Raw genomic sequence first — 24,305 nt, 5'->3', positions numbered from 1 at the left:
TGGGATCTACATTCTGATGAGCATTCAAAGATCCACATTTCAAATATGTTTAAAATTGTGCCTGACTAGAACTTGACTGAGACAACTATTTGCAGGTGAAGAACTGGCAACCCTAAACAAGCAATACTGTAGAACTGTGGCCTGGCTCTTTGGTGGTATGATAACGATAAGATGTACATATCAGCCACTTCTACCTCTTGGGTAGTATTCTGCTTCTATAAGTGCTTACTTGTCTCCCTAGAGTTTGGATTCCACCACCATCACCACCACTTGGATCATTTTCATCTGGTGAGCTCCCGTTGCTCTGTCCCAGCTTTTGCCAACCTAGCAGTTCGAAAGCATGCCAGTGCAAGTAGATAAATAGGTACCGCTGTGGCGGGAAGGTAAACAGCATTTCTGGGCGCTCTGGCCCTCATCACATTCCTCTGTGTGCTAGTAGCGGTTTAGTCATTATGGCCACATGACCCGGAAAGCTGTCTGTGGACAAACACCGGCTCCCTCAGCCTGAAAAGCAAGTTGAGTGCTGCACCCCATACTCACTTTTGACTGGACTTAACCGTCTAGGGGTCCTTTACCTTTACCTTTCACCATCTGAAGATGTGCTAAGAATGAACCTTCATTTAATAGATATGCTTTGGAAATGTGCTTTGGCATTCTTCTATATTTAGGACCAAACTGGAATGGTGAGGGCAACCATCCTCGTTCATGTGCATGCCCTTGTTGACATATAACATAAGAGTTGGTAGGGGCAGTCTTAATTTTTTCACTAAAGATGATTTGTGGGTAAGGGGAACTGAAGCGTCCTCTCCATGGTCTGTCACCACAGGCGCTTCTCTCAAAACTGAGGAACACAAATATGGCTGCACTTGTAGTTTGTCCCTCAGTATGTATTGAATTCTGACACCTTTCACGTAGTTCATCTTTCAGATCTCTTCCTCCCCATGATATTGTGTAGGTATTCGTAGCCTGTGATGTGCAAGCTGCTCTGAATTGTTAGGCAAGGATCCTTCCTTTAATTTAATAGACTTGTATCTATAGTCTTCTTGATGGTTAAACATGATTATAGAAGTGGGCCTTTTTCATGTTCCCACAGATACCATATACAGTGGTACCTCAGGTTAAGTACTTAATTCGTTCCGGAGGTCTGTACTTAACCTGAAACTGTTCTTAACCTGAAGCACCACTTTAGCTAATGGGGCCTCCTGCTGCTGCCGCGCCGCCGGAGCACAATTTCTGTTCTCATCGTGAAGCAAAGTTCTTAACCTGAAGCACTATTTCTGGGTTAGCGGAGTCTGTAACCTGAAGTGTATGTAACCTGAAGTGTATGTAACCCAAGGTACCACTGTATGGGGATGATGATCCCAATGTCCATTAATGCTTGTAAAACAAATCAGGTTGGCTTTATTTGGAATCAGCCTACACTGATTGACACAGGGCCATCAGAATCTTCCTGTACACTCTGGAAAGAGCAGAGAGCCATGTCTTCTACCACATTTTAAATGATTACAACTTCGTGTACAAAAGAGTGACTAAATTTAGTTCAGGTAATTAGCCTGCTAGAATTATTTAATTGCTTGGTCAGCAGCTTTTCCCTAGAGATGCAGATGTCCGTGTGCTCTCTCACTTTAATTAGTAATTGTTTCCAGAGCCTCTAGCACAATTTACAATATCCATGGGGCACTCCAGGATGTGCTCATGCTTTGGACCCAGTCAGGATGTAGTATTCATTTCTGATTAATCAACCGGGAAGGAAAGAGTGTGGCTCCCAATTAATTATTTCCAGCAGTTCCATGGCACCCTGAACTAACTTTCCCCATGCCTTTGTTCATACAGCCAGAGCTTAATTTGTGCCAAGGCTCATCCCCAGGATGTGCTTTCAGCAACAGGACTTGGCCTTGTAAGCATGTGAAGTACTAATAAAGAGGGCTCTGTGTGTGTGTGCGCGCGCCAAGTGGTTTTTCTTCTGGCCACCTCAAAGCATGCAATCGGTGACTCTTACTTGTAAGTAAGAAAGAGATATTTATTCAGACAAGTGACAATACAGGCTCAGCAGCAGGCACAGAACTCCAGCGTCATGGTTCGAGAGCAGGGAAAGGAAGTTCACAACTGGAGGGAAGTGGCAAAAGATGTCCCACAACTTTCCACAAGCCACCCACCAAGCTTTTAAAGACGAGATGTGGCTTGTTCAGTCACAAACCTCACTTATTTTGTGGGAATGGCAGGATTGCAAACACATGTTCCATCAGGGTGGGTGGGTCTGCTTCCATCTGTGAAGGTGGCACCCGATTCTAGGCAACAAGACTGCACCCTCCTGTACAGGCTCCAGTTCAGTCATCACCTCCGTCACTTCTGCCGCCTCCTGGGCTAATCAAAGCCAGTCTTCCCCCAACAGGTGCCCTTAAAGTTGTTTTAGACTACAAATCCCATCAGCCCCAGCCAGCATGGTCTGCGCTCTGAGATGATGGGAGCACTAGCCTAAAACATTTGGCAGGTACCACGTTGCGGAAGACTGCTCTACTCAGTCATAACATCTTTCTCACAAGAGAGTTCTCACTGGATCAGCATCTTTCAGCCATTTTGAAAATTCCTACTTTGACTTCTGAAATATGTCCCTTTCCGCATCTTTAACTTGTGACTGCTTTGGATATAAGCAAAATCGCCAAATATGATTTTATAATGTGGATAGATAAATGACTACATTCTGCCATATTCAGTGCTTATATGGATATTGGAAATAGGTTAAAGCCTTTCTTCATCTATATATAATTGTTCAAGGAAGCCAGATGGCTAAGGATTAATTTATAATATACTTTTGACTTTTTTTAAGGAAGGAAGGAGGGGTAATTGTTTCTCCTGGGGATTAAAAGACATTTCATTTATAGTCTGATCATTAACCATTTGAAAAGTGAAACGTGAACAGCAGTCCACCAACTGTTTTCTCTCAAGCAAACTGCAGCTCTATTTATATATATGGGATTGCTCAATAATTATACCACACAAGTCATTTGTGACTGTCGTCCATCATGTCATTTCATAGCTCCATAGATTCAGGACTCAGGAGATACCATGCTGTTGTTGTTTACTGTTGTTAACTTAATGTACAAGCTGATACAAGATGTTGTTTTCTTCACTGGTCTGCAGCGTTAAGCTGTCCAGATTGCCTATTACATAGATTAATTTAAGTCTGCCAGTGGATGTTAAGTATGGGCTTTGTTTCCCCCGGGTGCTAGTTTGCTTGGGGTGAAAAAAAAAAAGGGACTAGAAATAGAATATTGATATATGATGGTATCTGTAAGCAAATGGAACCTCTATGTCAGGGGTCAGCAACCTTTTTCAGCCGTGGGCTGGTCCACTGTCCCTCAGATCATGTGGTGGGCCAGACTATATTTTTTGGGGGGGAAATGAACGAATTCCTATGCCCCACAAATAACCCAGAGATGCATTTTAAATAAAAGGACACATTCTACTCATGTAAAAACACCAGGCAGGCCCCACAAATAACCCAGAGATGCATTTTAAATAAAAGGACACATTCTACTCATGTAAAAACACCAGGCAGGCCCCACAAATAACCCAGAGATGCATTTTAAATAAAAGGACACATTCTACTCATGTAAAAAGACGCTGATTTCCGGACCGTCTGTGGGCCGGATTGAGAAGGCAATTGGGCCGCATCCGGTCCACAGACCTTAGGTTGCCTACCCCTGCTCTATGTTAAGAGGCGCTATACATTAAAAAAGTGATGCTGGAGACACACACGTAGGAGAGCTGCTGCTTTTGTGCCCTAATTGGAAGCTTCGCAGAGGCACCTGGCTGGTCATTGTCAGGAGGAGAAGATTGGATTAGATCAGGAATTAGATCAGGATTAGATCACCTGTGGCCTTCCAGATGTTATTAGACTCCTGTCAGTCCCAGCCAGCATGACCAATGGTCAGGGATTATGAGAGCTGCAATCCAATAACACCTGGAGGGCCACAGGTTCGCCATCTCTGCGCTAGGTTGACTTTGGCTCTGCTTTGTTCTAGCAAGGCTTTTCTTACACTCCTATCTACAATGTTCCTGTAACAGCCCACTTCAGACTAGGACATCCATTACCCTTATCTTACCTTAATGCTGAGTGCTTCTGATCACATGGACAGTTTTCTTGCCAGTGATGGATATTCCTGGAGGTGATGAATCAAGCAGTATGGAATCTCTCACCTGCATTCTAGAGAATTCTCTGGATACTATGCAGGTGAAATAAAGTTAGAATTGGTCCTAAAACAAACTGTTTTGGAATTTTGAGATTATCATCCGCATCATACATTCAGAATATTTTTATACCACTTCAACAATCACTGCTGCCGCCAAAGAATCCTGGGAAATATAGTTTGTTAAGGGTGCTGACCTCACAGACTTCGAATTCTCAGCACCCTTCAACACACTATTGTTCCCAGATTCATCCATGGCAGTTAAAGTGGCACAAGAGCGCTTTAAACACATGGGGTGAATATGTCCCAACAAAATTGGAACTGTAAGAAATTGAGAGAGATTAAGATGCAGTTCAGGGGCACCTTACCCAGCTTCTGCCATGATTTATTTGTTGTCTGAGGGTTTAACCAAATGTGAGATGGAAACTGCATTTATTAATGAAACCAAAGGAAACCTTTAGCAAGACCAACAACAGTTGCGACTGCATAATTAGAGTTTGGCTGCAGTCCTGGATCTTTTGAAGCTGTTGATCCATAGCTGTCAACTTTTCCCTTTTCTTGCGAGGAATCCTATTCGGAATAAGGGAATTTCCCTTTAAAAAAGGGAAACGTTGACAGCTATGTGTTGATCCCATTCAGTAGATTTAAGCACTCTGTGTGCAGGATTGCTACCACCTGTCTGTCCTTGCGCTGACTGTGCTTTCCATTTTTAACACCATCTTTAACTGCTTTGCCTGTGGGCAGTTCATTTCCTGCCACAACCTGACCTGTTAAGTTCTGCGCAAAGGGCTCACTGACATTTGGTCAGTGTCTCCCGCATGATAAATCCTATTTGCTTGGCTGTGAGCATATGTATTCATTTGTACTTGGCATCTGGTTGTCTTTGCCACTTTAATTTTTGCAGCAGTGCTAATACAGGACTGTTGTTATTGAATGTACGCAAGGTTTGCTGATGCACTCTATTCTTTTTCCGGCAAATCCTCCTGCTCAGTTTCTCTCAGTTTCTCTTGCCACCTTTTTTTGCAGGTGGCAGGAGGGAGACACTTCCTGCTCTCTAACTTTTTATTCAAAACATCCGGTGCATCCAGCAACCCCAAGAAGAAGTTTTTGAATAAAGTTTAGAAAAAAAGGGAAGAGTCTTATTTCTTTCGGGCTGCATTGGGATCACCATTAACAATCTTTGTTTGATACGCCCCATGAAAGCTTTGAGGCACATTGGCAGGATGTGGTAGTTTTTGCCCACTGTGAGTGAGCACTGAGGAGAGATTTGACAGCAGGACTGAGGGACCATCTCTCATTTTGCTCCTCTCCTCCCAAAACTGTTTACATCCAAGTTTGTCTTCATATAATAACTGCTGTAAAATGTTTCAGAACTTGTAGCTGCCCCTAGACCTAGTTTCTTCTCACCTTCCTATCTCTTTTTTTAATGGTTGCAGTGTCTTTTAGGTAGTAAGCCTATGATCAGGGACTGCCTTGTTTTTAATCTGTGTACAGTGCTTAGTAAATGCTAGAATCATAGAGTTGTAGGCTAGTCCAACCCCTTGCAGTGCAGGAATCTGCCATGCATCTAGCCTCTGCTTAAAAACCACCAATGAGGGAGACTCCACAACCTCCTGAGGGAGGCCATTCCAAGGTCAGAAAGATCTTCCTGATGTTTAGTGGGAAACTGTTTTCTTGTAACTTGAAGCCATTGGTTCGAGTCCTACTCTGCAGAGCAGGAGAAAACAAACTTGCTCCATGTAACAGCCCTTCAGATATTTGAAGATGGCTATCATATCTCCTCTCAGTCTCCCCTTTTTCAGGCTAAACATACCCAGCTCCTTCAACCGTTCCTCATAAGGCTCGGTTTTATAAATTATTATTGTGATTAGGATGATGATAATCCATGCCCTAGTTTAATCATTCAAAGATGGTTATTTCCTTCTGTTATAAAAAAAAGATCAAATACCTCCTATGGGATGGACAGCTAAAGCAGAATGCTCTGTTTATATATCAGGCAGATTTGAGGCTTAATTGTTCTTTGTGGGATTAACTTTTTTTCTTTTATTGGAAACTTTATGCATTTATTTAAAGATTCTTAATGTCCTAACCTCATAAGCACCTAAGCTTTAATTTTGCACATGAGAAGAAAATTCTGACCCTAATAAAGCAGAGTACAGAAACCACTCAATATCTCCTTATCTTTGAACTATCAGAGCTTGTTTGAACATTTCCCTTAAATCTTCAAAAGGAGCTTGTATCAAAAGGGACTTATTTGAATAGCTAAGGTCCCTCCTAGCCAAATGCCATGGGTTTCATGCCTTTATTCTTCTCTCTTTTCCCCTTCTTTTTCATGTGTCTGTTTTTCTCATTCATACTTAAAACACTTCAGGAAGTTAATAACTGTACAGTGTGTGATAGAACATTTAATTTTAAACATATGGTAGTCTTGAACTTGTTCATCCCAAATCCATATTTGATGCAAGTAAAGATCCTTATGCAATCAATTAACAAGCTTAGGTGTATCTCATAGACTCATAGAATTGTAAAGTTGGAAGGGACCCCGATGTTCATCAGGCCCACCCCACTGCAATGCAGGAATCTCAACATGCGGTTGGACATCCAATTTGAAAGCATACCAGATCCTGCTTAGCTTTGCAACTGTGAAATTATGGTTAAATAATGGAGGTTTCACAGTGCTTGCCTCTTCCAACTGCTTATTAGTTGTCCAGTAAAGGTACAAACATACCAACACCTTGTCTGGTTTTTTTTTAAAACAGACAAAAAATCTTTTATTATAAGAAACAAACAATATTCCAAAATAGCACGTACTGCACAAACACACCTAAACAGTATTGCCATACGTAACAATACATGATATCAAAACCCAGGTGCAGGTATTATATTTTTGTATTTCTCTGACATTTAGATAATTTGGGGGACTATCCTTAAAAGTAGCATCTTACCAACACAGGACTCATGTCTTTTTAAATGTATGTATGATGCACAGTCCCAAATCAAATTTCGTTATTTCTAAGTTCGGTTGAATTCTAGCCTTGTTGCACTAAAGTTTACTGAGTAAACAGAAGCTAGTTTACCTTTGTCTGTAATGTGCAAATTGAAAACGGAACACAATTTAAATACACAAACATCAATTTCAATAATTTTAGACTGCAATTGTATACGTATATACCTTGGAGTCAGCCTGATTTTATACAGTCTTGAGTAAACATGTAGACTTCCACTGTTACTTTATTTGAATATTACATACTTCTATTTCAAAAGTGGGTAATCTTTACTGTGGACCAGGATACATGCCAGTAAGTTGCTGTTCTATATCTTTTAAGAAAGCTGGGAAACAGTGCTAACTGGGTGCATTTAGCAAGCCAATGGAATTGATTCATAATTTGTTCAAACCATTGTGTGATTGCAGTTAAAATGCTATCTCTGTCTTAAAAAAAAACCCCTTCCAAGTTGTATTTTTGGAAGAGAGACCACAGCATCATGAATGCACATTTGCTTTCTGTAGTTATCATTTGTTAATTGTATTTGAGCAATTACTAATCTAGGTACTGTTTATACATTAATGCCACTTAAAACTTTGCATTGGAGATTACGCAATGTGGTGCAAAGGTCTTCAGAAAAAAATATTGTGTGGGGATGGGTACATATCAGATATCATTGTATTTGAAAAGCCTAGTAGGCCTGCAGGCCATGTCAATGGTGCACATTGTTATTGGCAAAAGGCATGAATTACAGATCTCCACAGCAAAGACAGAAACAGTGAACTTGCTTGGGTTGACAAAGACAAGTTTCTTCAGCTTGTATTGACCCTTTCTTTCCCTGGGGAAAAAACCAATCTCTACACCCCCCTCTTATGCTAAGTAGTCTGCCAGTAGGGTTGGCAGGGATCCAGTGCCAATGTCTGACTGGTGTCAAGCACCTGCTTCAGTTCGTTTCCTCATTTGCGTAGAAGCGGGGAAATCACCCTAATAAGCAGAGATGCATATATTAAGAAACGAGAACACAGAAAGACTGGAAGGGTCAGAACAAAAAATAAACTGTCAGGGAACCCTGGGCCATCAGGGGGTTTGTTAGGCCCTATCTTGTCTGTGTCTGCCCTAAAATCCTATTCATGAGCAGCCATCCATTCAAAATGTGGATATGAAACTAGAAATTCAGAACTCCATCCACCAGAAACGGAGGGTGATTCAGGAATATGGCTTTGCTTCAGCTGCCATGAAAATAGAGGTTATATTGTGCAGGCACTTTTCATCCTTGCCCTGATTGTTAACTGTAATATATGAAGACGAAAGGTAATGTTCTGTAAGGGTGTGGGAAAAAGGCAGAGGGATTTCTTAATCTGGTTGATGTAGGAAGTGGGTGTCTATAAGTCTTGTTGGAAGCCAATCTTCTAAACCAGGCTTTCTCAACCTCGGCCCTCCAGATGTTTTTGGCCTACATGAACTCCCATGATCCCTAGCTAGCAGGACCAGTGGTCAGAGATATGGGAATTGTAGTCTCAAAACATCTGGAGGGCTGAGGTTGAGGAAGCCTGTTCTAAACAATAAAGAGCAGGTTCCTGACTGACAAAGTTGTCATATTTAGGAAATTTATGACTTCATCTTTTATGGGCTACCTGGGCTGAAAGGGGTCAACTGCAACCTTCCCAGGAAAAAAAAACAACCAACCTGGAATTTACCCCACAAGAAAGACACTGACTTTATCCATCCAACATGATAAGCCAACTATTATTGGTACCATGCAAATGTGCAGGCTCCCAGAAAGGAGCTTGCTTTATCTCTGGACCTTTGGACTGCTGCACCACCCTTGAACTAAGCCAAGGTTTGGCTTAGCGTGTAATCCAAACACTGGCCCATGGCTAAGCTCTCTCTTTGCTAATTTATGAGCTACAGTGAATAACAAACCATAGCTATAGCTCATGGTTAGAGAGCAGAAAAGCACAAGCCAGTTCGGATGGTGTCCTAATCCACACCTTAGCATGGTGTTGTAGTCTGTTAATTATTTATTTCATAAAATCTATTTACTGCTTGATTGTAGAAAAAACCCTTAAAATGATTGATTGTGATTTGGTGTTTAATAACTTTGAGTTGAGGAGATGGGAGGAGGGAGAGAAAAGAGGCAGAAATAAATACATGCTGAAAATGTGACTGGAATAAGCATTATCTCCTTAAGCATTATTTGAGTCCTTTCCTTTTGGACAAAGGAGCAAATATAAAACAAGGCACGAGAGTAAAAAGACCTAGAAGCTCCTCTGTGGGTAACCCACACGTTTGTATGGTCCTAGCAAGTCATAATTTGGGTTGTTGGGTTGTTGTGCGAACAAGTAGTCTGTGTTTTGTGGCAGCTACAACCCTCCCTGAACTGTAAGCCAGCTACAGGATAAAAAGGAGAATCATTCTCATGCAAAAGAAGAAGTGCCATTAGCAGAAAGATTGTTGGCTTGTGTTGGGAAAGCAAACAGATGCAAAACCATACTTTGAAATTTCCTTTTCCATAAATGAATCATGGCATTATGTTTCTAAGAGTTCTGCCCAGGAATGCAAATTGATTACTAGAGACACTCTGCTCTCCTGTTCCTTTTTCTAACCCTGCTGGAATTCATTCTCTTATGTGCTGCTGGAAGGAACAGAGCCCATGTCCTCTTTTCCTTTGGGTCACCCTAGCAAGGAAAGTCCATCAGTTACGCGGATGCTGTAGCAGATGGTGTCACGTCCCGTGGTCTGAAAAAAGTACCCCCACCCTCTGTTCCTGCTTCTGTCTTTGACATGTGTGATCCTTTGGATCCTAGTCTATAAAGTGTAGTTTTCCTTTGTGTATAATAAAGATGTGCTTTTTAAAAATCTGTTTCGAAAATAATGAATTATTTAACAACTGCTGGAGATTAAATGAACTATTTGAGTGTGTTGTGTTTCTATTTTTAAAGAAGCAGAATTCAATTACTCCACTGGTCAGCTGATCTTGTATAGTGCGTCATGACGTTCTGTTAGAAACAGAGTGTCCTGTTTCAAATGAAACCCTTCTCATGCTGGCTGGGAAATTGAAAAATTAGGCCACAAATAGAAAGTTATAAAATGTATTTATGATTTTCTTGGCAGCACTGCTTGCCTTAGACCATAATGATTGATTTTCGCATAACGTTAAGAGCAAAATTCATTAAAAGCACAACCAAGACCGTGTCCTTAATGTTCTCAGTTTTTGTATATATTGACCTTGCATAATTTTCGTGAGCGAAATGGCATTTATCAGATGTGACCAAGTACTGTTTACTGTAAAATAGGTGTGGGGGACATTTTTTCAGCTGGAGGATTCCATTTCCTCATGGGCAACCTTCAGGGGTAGGTGGGGCGCTCACCAGTGGTGGGTAGGGTCTAAGGCAAAAACTGAGTGGAACCAGAGGTAAAAGTGTGCAGAGCAATGGATTTCATTCTTTTGTACATTCTAGCCATGTAAAAGTCGGGAGTTTCTGCACGCACCCACAACTGCTCATCCTCTGTTCAGGCAAAGAAAGAGTCCGAGGACAGATTCCAGCCAGATAAAGCACCCAGGAAGAGTGTGGGACATGGGCATTGTGGGGTGTGGCTTGGGGCCCAGGAACTGGCTAGATGGCTGTATTTGACCCTCAAGCCTGAGGCTGACCTTGATATAAGAGGTACACATCACCTTGGTCCTGAAAGACCTCCAACCTAGCCCTTCTTTATTAGGTTCATCCTGCCCGGTTCTCCCTGCAGCAGTCCAGGAATTGTGAAGGAACGGAATCCCATGATTAATCTACTCCATCTTTAACATGGTAGAGCGGACTCAACATATTTAAACATAACATAAAGTGCATATTCAGCATTTCTCCCATTTCTGCAACTGATATTGCACATCATAGTTAACCAAAACTGCTTTCCTTTTTCCCACGCTGGCACATTTTCATGGTTAACGTTCATGAAGTGTGAATATTGCCAACCAATATTTGGCATTCCTAGTTCGTTCCTCCAATCCTATAAAGGCTCTTGTAACTCAGCCAAACTTATGTACCCCCACGTTTTCCTGCCTTGTTCAGATATTCACCCAACGTCAGCCTTCGATATGTCCACCAATCCTATGCATTTTCCCATTAGGATTTCATTCACTCCACCCATCTTCTTTTGCTGCTGTCCTTTACCTGACGCTCCATTACTTTCATTTGTGTTCTTTCTACTACCTGAACTTATGTCGAGTTTTAAGTAAAGAACATGGTTGGCTCCAGATATGATGGCAAGATTGGACATTGGCTGGGAACATGAGCTTGGCATTCATGCTTTTTACAGAACGTACAAACAGGTCAGAAGCAGCAAGAGAGGGCAATGTCAATTTCACAAGTATCCTTTCTGTCTACTTTTAGATATAAAATCAAAATCAGGGAAACCAGGGGGAATCTTACTGAAAAGCAAAAGCAACATGCAAAATGAAAATTGCCTAGTAGGGGGTCACCTTTTTGAATGGGCAATGGCAGCAGAGAGAAAGGCACAGTACAAGGGCAAACGAGAGCTGAAAAGAAGTGTCACGGCCGGGAGCTCTGTGGTGTGATCTCCCAGAGTCTTTTTTTAATACAGTGGTACCTCAGGTTAAGTACTTAATTCGTTCCGGAGGTCCGTTCTTAACCTGAAACTGTTCTTAACCTGAAGCACCACTTTAGCTAATGGGGCCTCCTGCTGCTGCCACACTGCTGGAGCACGATTTCTGTTCTCATCCTGAAGCAAAGTTCTTAACCTGAAGCACTATTTCTGGGTTAGCGGAGTGTGTAACCTGAAGCGTATGTAACCTGAAGTACCACTGTGATCAAAAGCAGCTACATGGTCCTCCAAATTGGATTGGGGCCAGTCTTTTTCTGGGATGGGAGGTTTAAACTTTAAACTTAATGAATTGCTATTATTCGGGGGGGGGGGGGGAGAGCTGCAATGTGGGTATTGGGTACCATTGCTCTGCTCACTCTGCAGCTAATATAAACTGTGGGAAAGAGTTTAACCTTTCCTTCCCCGGAGCCATGCCCCTAGTGCATTCTGGAAGACAAAGAAAAGTACATTGTGAGATCTTGTTGCAGATTTCTTTGCATTGTTGTAGCTTGGTCCAGTTTGGCCAGCATGCAGAGTAACAACATGACACGTGTGTGGGTGCACAAGGTTTAACTATCCATCTCCATACATTTTTGTAGCTTGTTTTGTTTTAGAAGGGGCGTTCATGATTCCTCAATGCAGCAGAGCTTCACCCATGATTTCCCCAATTCCCAGTCTAGTTGGCACATACAATCTCTCCTTAAATAAAGTTCAACTTGGAACTGACTCGTGGTATACATTGAATGTTGAAAAGCGCTAAAACCTGGACATTGCTAACCTTAGCTCAAAGCCACCCATTCTTGTTGCTTTGAGATGCCTTTTTCCCTCCTGTTAACTGTCGATGCAGCAGTGAATGAGTCATTGAGGGATATTCTTGGATTCCATTATCTGGAAGCTGATTACATCATTGCCTCATTGCTGTGGGTCTGAAATACTAATTCTTTCTGTCAGTCAAACTATCCTTTTTGCTTTCTCTCATATCTTCTCATAAGCAGCATTAGGAAGAGTGATTTTCATTGCTAAACCTGTGTCCTCCTAGGTGGCAGATTCTCTTTTCTGCAGGGTGGGGTGAGGATGGGCTTTCTTTCTTTCTTTGCCACAGATTTTAGCTTGTTATTTCAAGAGCACTTGTGCATTAAGGAACTTTGAATTTGAACACACACACGGTGTTAAGATCTTCTCATGTCATTTCATATTGATAAAGGTGGGAGTATTAAATAATAATAATAATAAATAAATAGGGGGTTGTTGGGTTTTTGTTGTTGCTGTTACTGATATTAATTTTGTGTTACATTATTTTTGGATCTTATGATTAATGCTGAAACTTCAATTTGATAGTGATCTTTTTTGATGTGTTCTATTTATTGTTTAAGACTACTTTTGTAATTACCGTATTTTTTGCCCTATAGGATGCACTTTTCCCCCTCCAAAAATGAAGGGGAAATGTGTGTGCGTCCTATTGGGCGAACGCAGGCTTTCGCTGAAGCCTGGAGAGCGAGAGGGGTCGGTGTGCACCGACCCCTCTCACTCTCCAGGCTTCGGGCAGATATCCGTAAGCCTGGGGAGCCCGCGGGAGTTCCCGCAGGGCTCCCTAGGCTTGTGGATAGCAGCCTGCTGCCCTAAGCCTGGGGCGCGCTGAAGCAACATACCCCGGGCTTCGGGCAGATATCCGCAAGCCTGGGGAGCCCAGCGGGAGTTCCCGTGGACTACCCAGGCTTGAGGATAGAAGCCTGTTCTGGGGGCTGGGGTCGGGGGAAGCTTGGGCTTCCCCCACCCCAGCCCTGCGCCTGGTGGGAAAATAATTTTTTTCCTTTATTCCCCCCCCCCCAAAAAAAACCTAGGTGCGCCCTTTGGGTCGGTGCATCCTATAGGGCGAAAAATATGGTATGTGAATATTTTCCTGTTGTAAGCCTGGTTTTAACTATGGAAAGGCAGCATACAATGATAATGGTGACGATGAAAGGCTGTAGATGGAATTAACAGCTGAAAGCTGAAGGCCTGGTTGAAGAGAAATGTTTTTGCCTGGTGCCTGAAGCTAAGTAAGGAAGGTGTCAGGCGAGCCTCCCTGGAGAGAGCATTCCACAAATAGGGAGCCACCACAGAAAAGACCTGTTCTCGTGTTGCCACCTTCCAGATCTCTCATGGAAGGGGCACACAAATAAGATGATTGCAGGGTCCTGGCTGGTTCATACTGGAAGAGGCGGTCCTAGAGGTATTGTAGTCCTGAGCCACATAAGGCTTTATAGGGTCAAACCAGCACTTTGAATTGGGGCTGAAAACCAATTGGCAGCAAAGCTTTTATTATTGCTTTACTGCAGCACTAATCACCTGTTCCCATTTGACATTAAATTAGCATCAGAGGATGTTAACCAGAGGTTTCAGCATGACTCTTGAGAGGCATTATGATGGCCTCCCTGCTAAAGCAATGGCTACTAGCTAGATGATTTGGAAACTCAGACATAGGACAAGGGTAAAGACTTCCTGGTCAAGAGTGAGTGGTTTATCTTTTTGTGACCCACACACTTATTTGTATTTATTTGAAAGATTAAAGTTTGTTTCTTACCAAGCTATAGGTTAGACAAGAAGCTGAGGACACCTCCCACGCCACCCCAAATCCTGGGAACTAGTTTAGCCCCTACAGAGCTGCAATTCCTAGCACCCTTCATGATCAACAGTTCTTGGGATGGATGTGCTTTAAATGTGCTGTAGTGTGGATGCAGCCTGAGACCATACAGGATTAACTTTTTCCTTGCTGTTGTAGCATAGTCTCTCTCTTCCCCTTTTCCTTTTAGTTTTCTTTTTTTGGGGGTAGGGTAGCAGGTAGCAGAATTCTTCTTACTTGAGAGAGATAGAGGCAAGTCTGTTGTTTGGTCATAACAGAAAGCTTAGATGAAAGTAAGGCAAGGTCCCCCTCCCCCCATTACATCACTTGCTGTTGCAATGGCTGTGGTGGACAGCCATCCAAATACTGAGAGACCTCAAACAGTTTTTAAAGAGATGCTGTTCTGCCGAGTTAGTATAATCCACAATAAGCAAGATTGAAAGGATGGTAAAGGATCCAGTCAGCAAAAGAGAAGACAGGACCTCTAAATCACTGTATGGAATGAAAAAGATTCTAGTGATGCCTCAACGAAAATTATTGGTGCAATAATCCGGGCTGAGTTGCCGAAAAATATAAAACCAGGCTTTGAGATATTAGCCATTAGTAAAGTTGGAATACTGAGATATTCTGTTAAATAAGCTTCCACCTCTCTACAAGTCTTGGGGAGTGTTGCTAGAGAGTTTTTCATGTGTTAAATGTGCGATGAAAGTTTAATTATATATGTTTACAAGACATATTATAGTATATTAATGTCCTGCCTCACTTGTTCCAAGGGAAATTTATGATATTTAAGTACCAATGGTCCCCTCTCCTGGTCAGCTGCCTCTGCCACACACTCTTCAGAGCCCTTTCGGTCCCTGACACTGCCTTAAACTGAATCAGACTGTTGTTTCTTCTAGCTGAGTTTTGTCTGCATTTACTGGCAGCAGTTCTCCAGGGTTTCAGGCAGGAGACAGATGCCAGGGATTTGAACCCAGGACCTTCTGCAGGGAAAGCACATGCTCTACCCCTGAGCTGTGACACTTCTTTCATAAAGCTTCTTTGTGTTTCCCATGGCAAAATGAGTAATCCATTTTGTCAAGTGTTGTGTGGACAGAAAAGAAAAGTGTACTAATCTCTTCATTATTTTATCTGCCCTGATAATTAAAACGTAGTTATATCTGTAAATAAATTTAGGACAAACAACAACAACAACAACCCACCACCACCTCCCTCACACATGTTTTTAGATACGTTGTTATGTTTTTAGAGTGGCTGGGGAAACCCAACCAGATGAGCGGGGTATAAGTGATAAAAGTGTTATTATTCAACTATCTGACTTTTAGAAGACATCTGAAGGCAGCCCTGTTTAGGGAAGTTTTTAAGGACTGATGTTTTTATTATGTTTTTAGAGATGTTGTTAAGCCGCACAGAGTGGCTGGGGAAACCCAGCCAGACAGGTGGAGTGTAAATAATAAAAATATTGTTATTGTCACAGCAGAATAGCCATAAAACCTGCATATTATTGGGGATACTTTTGCTCTTTGGTTGCCGTTCCCAAAGAATATTCTCTGGCAACAGATCCTGAGAGTGCTGTGCTGATTGAGATCACGAACGAGTCAGTTTTACGATATTCCTAACAATCACGAGGCTCCTGCTGGAAGACATTTAGACATAGATAATGGATTGATACCTACACAGGCCGGAGGTTGTACTCTGTGAAAGTGAGTACACCAGTAAGGGAGGAGGTGCCGTGTTGCTGTCCATTAATGGAAAGGCTGTGGAGGGAAAGCAGGCTTACAAATGAACATCCTGGAGCGACAAGAGAAGGCAGGATGGTTTCCGAGCAGCGCATCCTCTCCCCTCAGGTTCCATGCATTCGCTGCGGTGTGGAGTTACAAATATAGTGCCATTTACGCACTGTAACTACTGATATTCCTGTTAAACAAATGGACGGCAGAAGGATGTTCCGAAAGTATATCTTTCTCAGATCCTCTGTGTTGCATGTAGGAATCCAACCATTCTAGCTTTTTCAGTCTTCCAGGTATTGTTTGCCACTCCTCCTGCTGCTTTTCAGATAATTTTTAAAGGAGTAATTGCTGCTGTTTTGTTTTCCATGATGTGACTGAGAGTGTGTTTTGTGTCTCTTCCCCTCTCCCTCCCCCTTTACACAGATGCAGAAGATGGCATAGCAACGGATCCAATCTTCCACCAAACTGGGGTCCCTCTGTGCACTGCAGTTGGACTGATGTGAAGCCTTTGTTTTGGACTGGAGGAGCTTGCCCACAGCTTGTCCTGAAATCCATTCTCTCCTAATTCATGAGCCAGCAGGATGTGGTCGCCGTGCTTTCAGAACGCCTTCTCATAGCTGCATACAAAGGGCAACTGGATAATGTTGTGCAGCTTATCAACAAGGGTGCCAAGGTAGCCGTTACCAAGGTAACAAGAGAAAAACTCCTTACAAATTCATGGAGAACTAACCTCACTCCCCAAGCCATTCATTCTTTCTGATAAATGTTCTTTTGGCTTTGAAAATCTAATTGTTCGAGGAAGTGGTGCGGACGAAAGTATTTGATTTCTCCACACCCCCCCCAACTTGGGCCAGTTTCATTTAAATGAGACACCATTTAGATGTGAAATAATTTTCCTTCTTTTTCTGCTGTTCTTCCTTCTCCAAGGGAAAGAAGCCTAGAGCATCATAAATGTGCAGAGTTGAACAGTGAATCCACTTCTATATTTTTCTCAAAAGTGCACACTGCATTTTGCAGTGGCAAAATTAATGGTTGTAGGGGGTGGGAAATCAAAATGAAGTTATCTGGGGCTGCCTGGAAAAAACAACACCTCCTCTGCTTTAAAAGGGCGGAGAGCATCCTGTTTGTCTTGGGGAATGTTACTCCAGCTGTAAATAATATATTTTAGGGAAGAGAACTAATGGCTGGGAACATAGTGAATGCTTCTAGTATACTGTGTAATCCTACTGATTGTTCAGAATTAAGGTTTGGAAGGGGTGGGTGAGATACAGGGTTTGAAAACTTTGATCTAGCATTTTTGAATCCAGCTTCCAAATTTCACCAAAATCTTGTTCGAAACAAAACTGTTTTCCAACCATATATGTTTACAAAGGGGAAAATGACAAAAATATACATTTCTCCACATGGAAGGAGGGTGGGAGTGTTTCCATTTTGTGTTGTCCTAGCCTGGATCCAAGAAGTTGGGAATAGGGTGCTTCTCCTTTGTTGCTTTTATTCCATTCTTCCAGAGGCCAGCGGTTTAAACACACGCTGCTGTTCAACATGAGTGGAATGAAAATTGCAGGTCTTTAATGGTAGGTGTGGCCACAAGGACCCTTCCCCCAGAGAGTGGTCATTCGGGTCAAGGATGGCACCAGAGATACTTGAAGGGGGTGGTGGTGACCAGGAGGTGGAGATGGCCTTCCTCAGGTGCCTCCCATATACTGAAAATGTATATGGGGCAGCCAATTTGCACAACATTCCAGGCTTCTTGGCAACTGACCTCACCTCTCTTACCACTCCCCTCACTTTCCTAACACATAGGTAGGAGGGAGATTTGTTTCACCTGGGAAGCACCAAGAACTTCAATATGTCTGCTAGTCCTAACATGGGGCTAAGATTCCAGTTGCTCTCCTAGGGAGGAATGTACTTCTCCAGGAAGTACAGTGGTGCCTCGCAAGACGAAATTAATTCGTTCCGCAAGTTTATTCTTCTTGCGAGTTTTTCGTCTTGCGATGCACGGTTTCCCATAGGAATGCATTGAAAATCAATTAATGCGTTCCTAGGGAAACCGCCTTCAGACCAGGTCTGGGGACAGTCTGTCCCCCGACCTCTTCTGAAGGCTGGGTGGGGGGGACAAGGGCTTTTCTTCCCACCGCCAGCCTTCAGAAGGCTGTTCTGAAGGCTGGCGGTAGGAAGAAAAGCCCTTCTCCCCCCCACAGGACTTCAAAAGAGCTGCGGGAAGTCCGGCGGGGGTCCAAGGGATTCCCTCACTGCCGCCTGCGTTTAAAAGGACTCTGGGGAAAGCAGCGAAGCGCGCTGCTTTCCCCGAGCGCTCCTAAAGGTGGGCGGCAGTGAGGGAATCCCTTGGACCCCCGCCGGACTTCCCGCAGCTCTTTTGAAGTCCGGCGAGGGTCCAAGGGATTCCCTCCCAGCCGCCCGCGTTTAAAAGCACTCCGGGGAAAGCAACAAAGCGCGCCGCGCTTTGCTGCTTTCCTCGGAGTGTTTTTAAAGGCGGGGGCTGGGAGGGAATCCCTTGGACCCCCCCCCCCGGACTTCCTGCAGCTCTTTTGAGGTCCGGCGAGGGTCCAAGGGATTCCCTCCCAGCCGCCCGCGTTTAAAAGCACTCCGGGGAAAGCAACAAAGCGTGCCGCGCTTTGCTGCTTTCCCCGGAGTGCTTTTAAAGGCGGGGGCTGGGAGGGAATCCCTTGGACCCCCCCCCCCGGACTTCCCGCAGCTCTTTTGAAGTCCGGCGAGGGTCCAAGGGATTCCCTCCCAGCCGCCCGCGTTTAAAAGCACTCCGGGGAAAGCAACAAAGCGTGCCGCGCTTTGCTGCTTTCCCCGGAGTGCTTTTAAAGGCGGGGGCTGGGAGGGAATCCCTTGGACCCCCCGGACTTCCCGCAGCTCTTTAGAAGTCCGGCGAGGGTCCAAGGGATTCCCCCCCCCCCAGCCGCCCGCGTTTAAAAGCACTCCGGGGAAAGCAACAAAGCGCGCCGCGCTTTGCTGCTTTACCTGGAGTGCTTTTAAAGGCGGGGGCTGGGAGGGAATCCCAAGGACCCCCGCTGGACTTCCCGATGCTCGGGGAAAGCAGCGCGCTTCGCTGCTTTCCCCAGAGTGCTTTTAAAGGCGGGGGCTGGGAGGGAATCCCAAGGACCCCCGCCGGACTTCCCGATGCTCGGGGAAAGCAGCGCGCTTTGCTGCTTTACCTGGAGTGCTTTTAAAGGCGGGGGCTGGGAGGGAATCCCAAGGACCCCCGCTGGACTTCCCGATGCTCGGGGAAAGCAGCGCGCTTCGCTGCTTTCCCCAGAGTGCTTTTAAAGGCGGGGGCTGGGAGGGAATCCCAAGGACCCCCGCCGGACTTCCCGATGCTCGGGGAAAGCAGCGCGCTTCACTGCTTTCCCCAGAGTGCTTTTAAAGGCGGGGGCTGGGAGGGAATCCCAAGGACCCCCGCCGGACTTCCCGATGCTCGGGGAAAGCAGCGCGCTTCGCTGCTTTCCCCAGAGTGCTTTTAAACGCCGGCGGCGGTGACCATGCCCCGCCCCGTCCCCGCCGCCCAGCATCGGGGCATGGTCCCAATGGCGGGGGGCGGGGGGAGGCGTTCCCGCCCGCCCCTGGCATCGGGGCATGGTCCCGATGGCGGGCGGCGGTGGGAGGCGTTCCCGCCTGCCGACCGGCATCGGGGCATCATTCCGAAGCCCGGCGGCGGCAGGAGGAGCTGTCCCCGCCCTGCCGCCAGCCTTCAGAGGAGGTCCGAGGACAGCGGGGAAGACGCGCTGTGCTTCCCCGCTGTCCCGGAGATTTCCCTATGGGCTGTCGTCTTGCGAAGCAAGCCCATAGGGAAATTCGTTTTGCGAAGCGCCTCCGCGACGGAAAACCCTTTCGTCTAGCGGGTTTTCCGTCTTGCGAGGCGTTCGTCTTGCGAGGTACCACTGTACTGGATTTCAGTCTGTGCTACCAGCCTATAGACAGTGTGTATTCCTGAACCCTGTAAAAGGTTGTGGGGATGGACCCCCCAGGATGCTGGCAGTCTGTTCACCAGTCTGTGACTCGAAGGCGCCCCAAACAGCTGAGCATCATTCTGGTGGAAGAGAGGGCTATTCATCTGGAACTACTAGCCTATCAAATATAAGTAGCTGGTCAGTGAGTCCTTAGAAGAATGGACCGTGCACCTGCCAGTTCCACATAAATAGCAAGGAAGACAAGTGCACTTGTCAAATCTACGCTCCTAGAATGGTTGGAGTTTTGTGCAATTCCCGGTGAGAGTTGATTGTGATGGTTCTTGTGGGCACAAGCCAAATTGAACAGAAAAATGTCATGAGCATACAGAAAGAGCCTCATGGGTGAGACTGAAGCATGCATTTAGTTTTCCCGTTGAAATAGATGGGATATTGTAATGCTTAACTTTGAGTGATTTATGCCTTAAATTTTAGACTTGCTTCAGAGGTGGCATAATTTTAGAAAGCTTTGAGCTATAAATTTGATAGCTATATAGGTGTAGTTCAGCCATTCTCCCAATTCCCAAATCCCATTTGGGACACGGTTTCCCCTATCTTTATAGGAATGCCCAAAGGAAAATTATAGACACATCTTCTACTGTAGATGCAGCTGCAGTTGCTTATAGCAGGAAATATACATTACCTTAGCATTGGAATGTGAGGTCCCACTCCTGCAATAGTTCTGCACTTCTAAACAGGGAGAATATCAACGCGGTATGGAAGAATCTCTTTCAGTGGAATGGGGTTAGGATAAATATAAAGCACTGTGTGCAAGCTCTAAAAATCTGCTAGGCACAAGTGTAGCTCAGTTCAGTTCTAATGTCTTTCCCTAACTGAACCACTCTTTTATATTCATCCATCCCTTTGCAGTAAGCCTAAGCTACATTTCTTCTTCCCCAGTAGTATTTCCTTCTTTAGTTCTTCAGTTCCAAGGCGGCCCCTTTCACTCTATCCTTCCAGAACATTGGAAGCATCATCTGACATGTTATCTTGGAAGCTTGCAGGTGGAAAAAAATGTTCTGAGATTATTTCACTTGACAGGCTGCTAATGTTCATTTTCAACCCACACTAATTTTAAGGGCTGGAGACAGCTCAGAGTTCAGAAATGACAGGGTCCAATCTTAACGGGTAAGATAAATCCTGTAACAGAAATGTCTCCCATCTGAAGCAATGAATAGGATTACAATATACTGCAGTGCCTGAAAGTGCCCATTTTTTGTGCCACTGGTGGCTCAGTGCAGGAAGGTAGAGGGAGGAGTGGGCACATGAGAGGGACTCTGAGGGTGGAGTCATCAAATGCACCTCTGTCCCCACTGATCATCTGTAGAGGGTGAGTGTTCATGAGGGCATATGACTTCCAATATTTAAAGAGATTTTAGAATAAACTCTTCTTTTTTTAAAAAAAAAAAAAAGCACACTGGCTAAAGATAATGAAAATAGACCCCTGAGGAAACACTGGAACAGTTATGGAGATATTCAAATCATTCTGAATTCAGGCTAGTACACACAGAACTCTTTAAACAGAAAGGAAGAAAACAGCATTTTTGAATTCTTGTTTACTTGAAGCAGCAACACATGAATTAACGTGGTCTTTCACGGACTAATAATATACTAGGTAGTTGTTTCAGCTTGCTGGAATTGAAAGAGGTTCCTGTTTTCCTTTTTCTTGACTGAAGGCCAATGTATCTGGACAAGTTACGTTTAATAAAAAGACAATTCAAGTATACAAAGTCCAGTAACTATTTTTTTTTTAAATGCCTGCAAGTTCAGACATATACCTAAACTTGCTCTTAACACTGTCGTCGTTGGAACTATTCCTGAATTAGGGCCAGTCTACACATTGCAGTGGTCATATAGTGTCTGCTTACTAGCCTTCTCGTGGTGGCTATTCCATGTATTACTGTAACACAGAGAAAGGCTCAGCATGTACTGCAGAGCTTTCCAAACTGTGTGTTGGGCAAAGGCTCCCTGCACTCCTCCCGGGGCTGGAAAGGGGTTAGTTTAACCTCCAGTTTGCTAGCAAAACTGAATTCCTGTGTCACGAAATGATGCATGTCGAAAAAGTGGGTCACCAACATGAAAAGTTTGGAAAGCTCTGATGGTACTGTATTAGAAAGCATTCCTTATTTTTTCAGCACTGGTTGATACACGCTGCTACTTCATCGCATAGGTTGTTTCCATGCCAATGTTTAGGGGCAATTGTTTGGGTGGAGATGCTCCATGTCTTGAAGGAATAGGACAGGTTTATAGAGGCAGAGGTAGAACTAACTAACTGAACTGAAAGAGAAACACGGAACTGACCTCTGTATCTCAGAAGCTCTCTGTAATGCATCCATAATGGACCACCAAGCACCCCTACCATGCTCTTTAAGACACAAGGAGGAAATGTTTTCCACAAATGTGTTAAGTGATATGCATGTTTCAGCAAAGTGTTGGCTGGAGATTGGAAGTGTATGCTTTGGCAGGGACGTGGAGGAGAAGTAAATGCCATGGAAAAGAAGTTAGAAAAGGACATGCAGAAGGGTGATGTTATGCAGCAGCAGGATAAAGGGTGTTGCATATATCAAATCAACTGTGTGTACTTGGTCATATAATTTGTGTGAGCGCAATGGCTCTTAGGGTGAATTAACAGAGATAATGGTAAGAAGTAATTCTTCACATTTTTGTATAGATGGGCACACACCTTGCACACCCAGTGTGTTGTGTCTGTGCAATAGCATTTGTAAAAATGTATGTATATGTGTGTGTGTGGGGGGGTTCCATCTTATTGAAAAATTAATTGCCATCCCAATATGTGGAAATTTACCCCAAGGCAAAGGATCTTCAGTCTCTTTGCTATGTTATACATAAGACACAACAGCAAGTAAGCAAAACCAAAACCATACAGCATTCCTAGAATATGTATGAACTTGCTTGGCTTTAGACCTTTCAAGGAAGTAAATCAAATTATTCCAGTTATGTAGATTATTCTTTTCTCTTTCTTTTGTTTCTACCTTTTAAGTCCACCACTTTCGTTCCATCTGCCTGCCATAAACAATTTTCTTTTTCTTAAAGTGTTTTTGTCACCTAGATAAGACCTCTCTATCTTGTCCCTTGGCTAGTGGCAGAGTATAAATCTCTTTCTAGGCCCTACACCATGTTGTTTACTTCCTTTTCTCCAACAGCCTCACCTCCTTATTACAGATTGCTGGCTGTGTGCCACCTCACACCCAGCCACCCTGCAAACTTCAGAATTCACATTTCCACTATCCATTTGGAAGGGTTTTTTAAAAACATTTTTTTGAAAAGTACATTCTGTCACAGGTCTTCCCTAAAAATCCTAAGGGCTCATCCACACTTCCTGCTTGTCCCGTGCTTAGAACCCATGGGTCTGAGCGATTTTCTGCTTGTCCTGCTGCTTTCCCCTGGGGGAACTCTCTCTTTGCCACTGAATTGGAGCAAAGTGGAAAACGCAATTGACATTTGCTCTGATTCAGTGGTAAAGAGTGGGATTTCCCAGGGGAAAGCTGTGGGACAAGTGGAAAGCAGGATCGAGCCCTAACATTTTCAATTTTCAGAATGTGCTTGTGAAAATTCCATGACAGGCAGGCATATCTGTGATGCCACATCAGAATCCAGCAAAACAGAGTTCTGTTAGTTGGGTTGGAAGTAAGCTTCAAAGTATAAACCATGTTCACTTGCCATGTGCTGACTTGTTGCCAAATTTTAGTGCTGTGCCAGCTCTGGTAACATACGTCTCCCACAATCAAGTGTGGAAGCACTATTGGGGAATTACTATTGCTGACTATGATGTACTCTGGCATGGCAAGTTCATATGGTCATAGAAGACCCTGCTGCATCCACTGTTTGTGGACCCACAGCATATGAAGGAAGGGTTACCACATGTACTCTTTTTCCAGGACATGTCCTCTTTTTCATGGGTATGTAAAATGAGAGTCGTCATAACAATCCATAGTTAAAAGTAGAAGTCAGCAAACGTGTCCCCTTTTTTTGCCCTAATAGGGTGAAACATTGCCAACACTGACTACAGGGCTAAACTTGTTTGAATTCATATTTACATATTCATATGTTTTGCATCTCTGAATCATTTATCATCAATTCAGGTTGTGGTGTGTGTGTGTGTGTGTGTGTGTGTGTGTGTGTGTGTGAAATTGCCAAGGGATTCTTTGAACCGTCTTACTACGTAGTCAGCTAAAAGTAGTGTCAAGTATTCTGGATATTATTCT

The 24,305-nt window shown here is 43.9% G+C and overlaps 1 protein-coding gene across 14 annotated transcripts in view; it reads left to right on the top strand.

Annotated features, from left to right (window-relative positions):
* ANKRD6 (ankyrin repeat domain 6) overlaps nucleotides 1–24,305 on the top strand; it is a 68,576-nt gene that overhangs the window by 15,894 nt on the left and 28,377 nt on the right. For 12 of the 14 annotated variants that reach the window (XM_028722972.2, XM_028722973.2, XM_077926160.1 and 9 more), the window contains one exon: nucleotides 16,529–16,793. In XM_028722972.2, the coding sequence (XP_028578805.2) occupies nucleotides 16,674–16,793 (120 nt within the window). In that variant the 5' untranslated portion in view covers nucleotides 16,529–16,673. Of the gene's footprint in view, nucleotides 1–16,056; nucleotides 16,399–16,528; nucleotides 16,794–24,305 lie in introns of those variants that run through there. The other 2 variants (XM_028722966.2, XM_077926163.1) reach the window with 2 other exon arrangements.

This window comes from Podarcis muralis, chromosome 3 (assembly GCF_964188315.1).
Source record: "Podarcis muralis chromosome 3, rPodMur119.hap1.1, whole genome shotgun sequence".
In the NCBI taxonomy this organism is placed as follows: Eukaryota; Metazoa; Chordata; class Lepidosauria; order Squamata; family Lacertidae; genus Podarcis; species Podarcis muralis.
The sequence above is the reverse complement of the archived record's forward strand: the minus strand, read 5'-3'. Positions and strand labels throughout refer to the sequence as shown.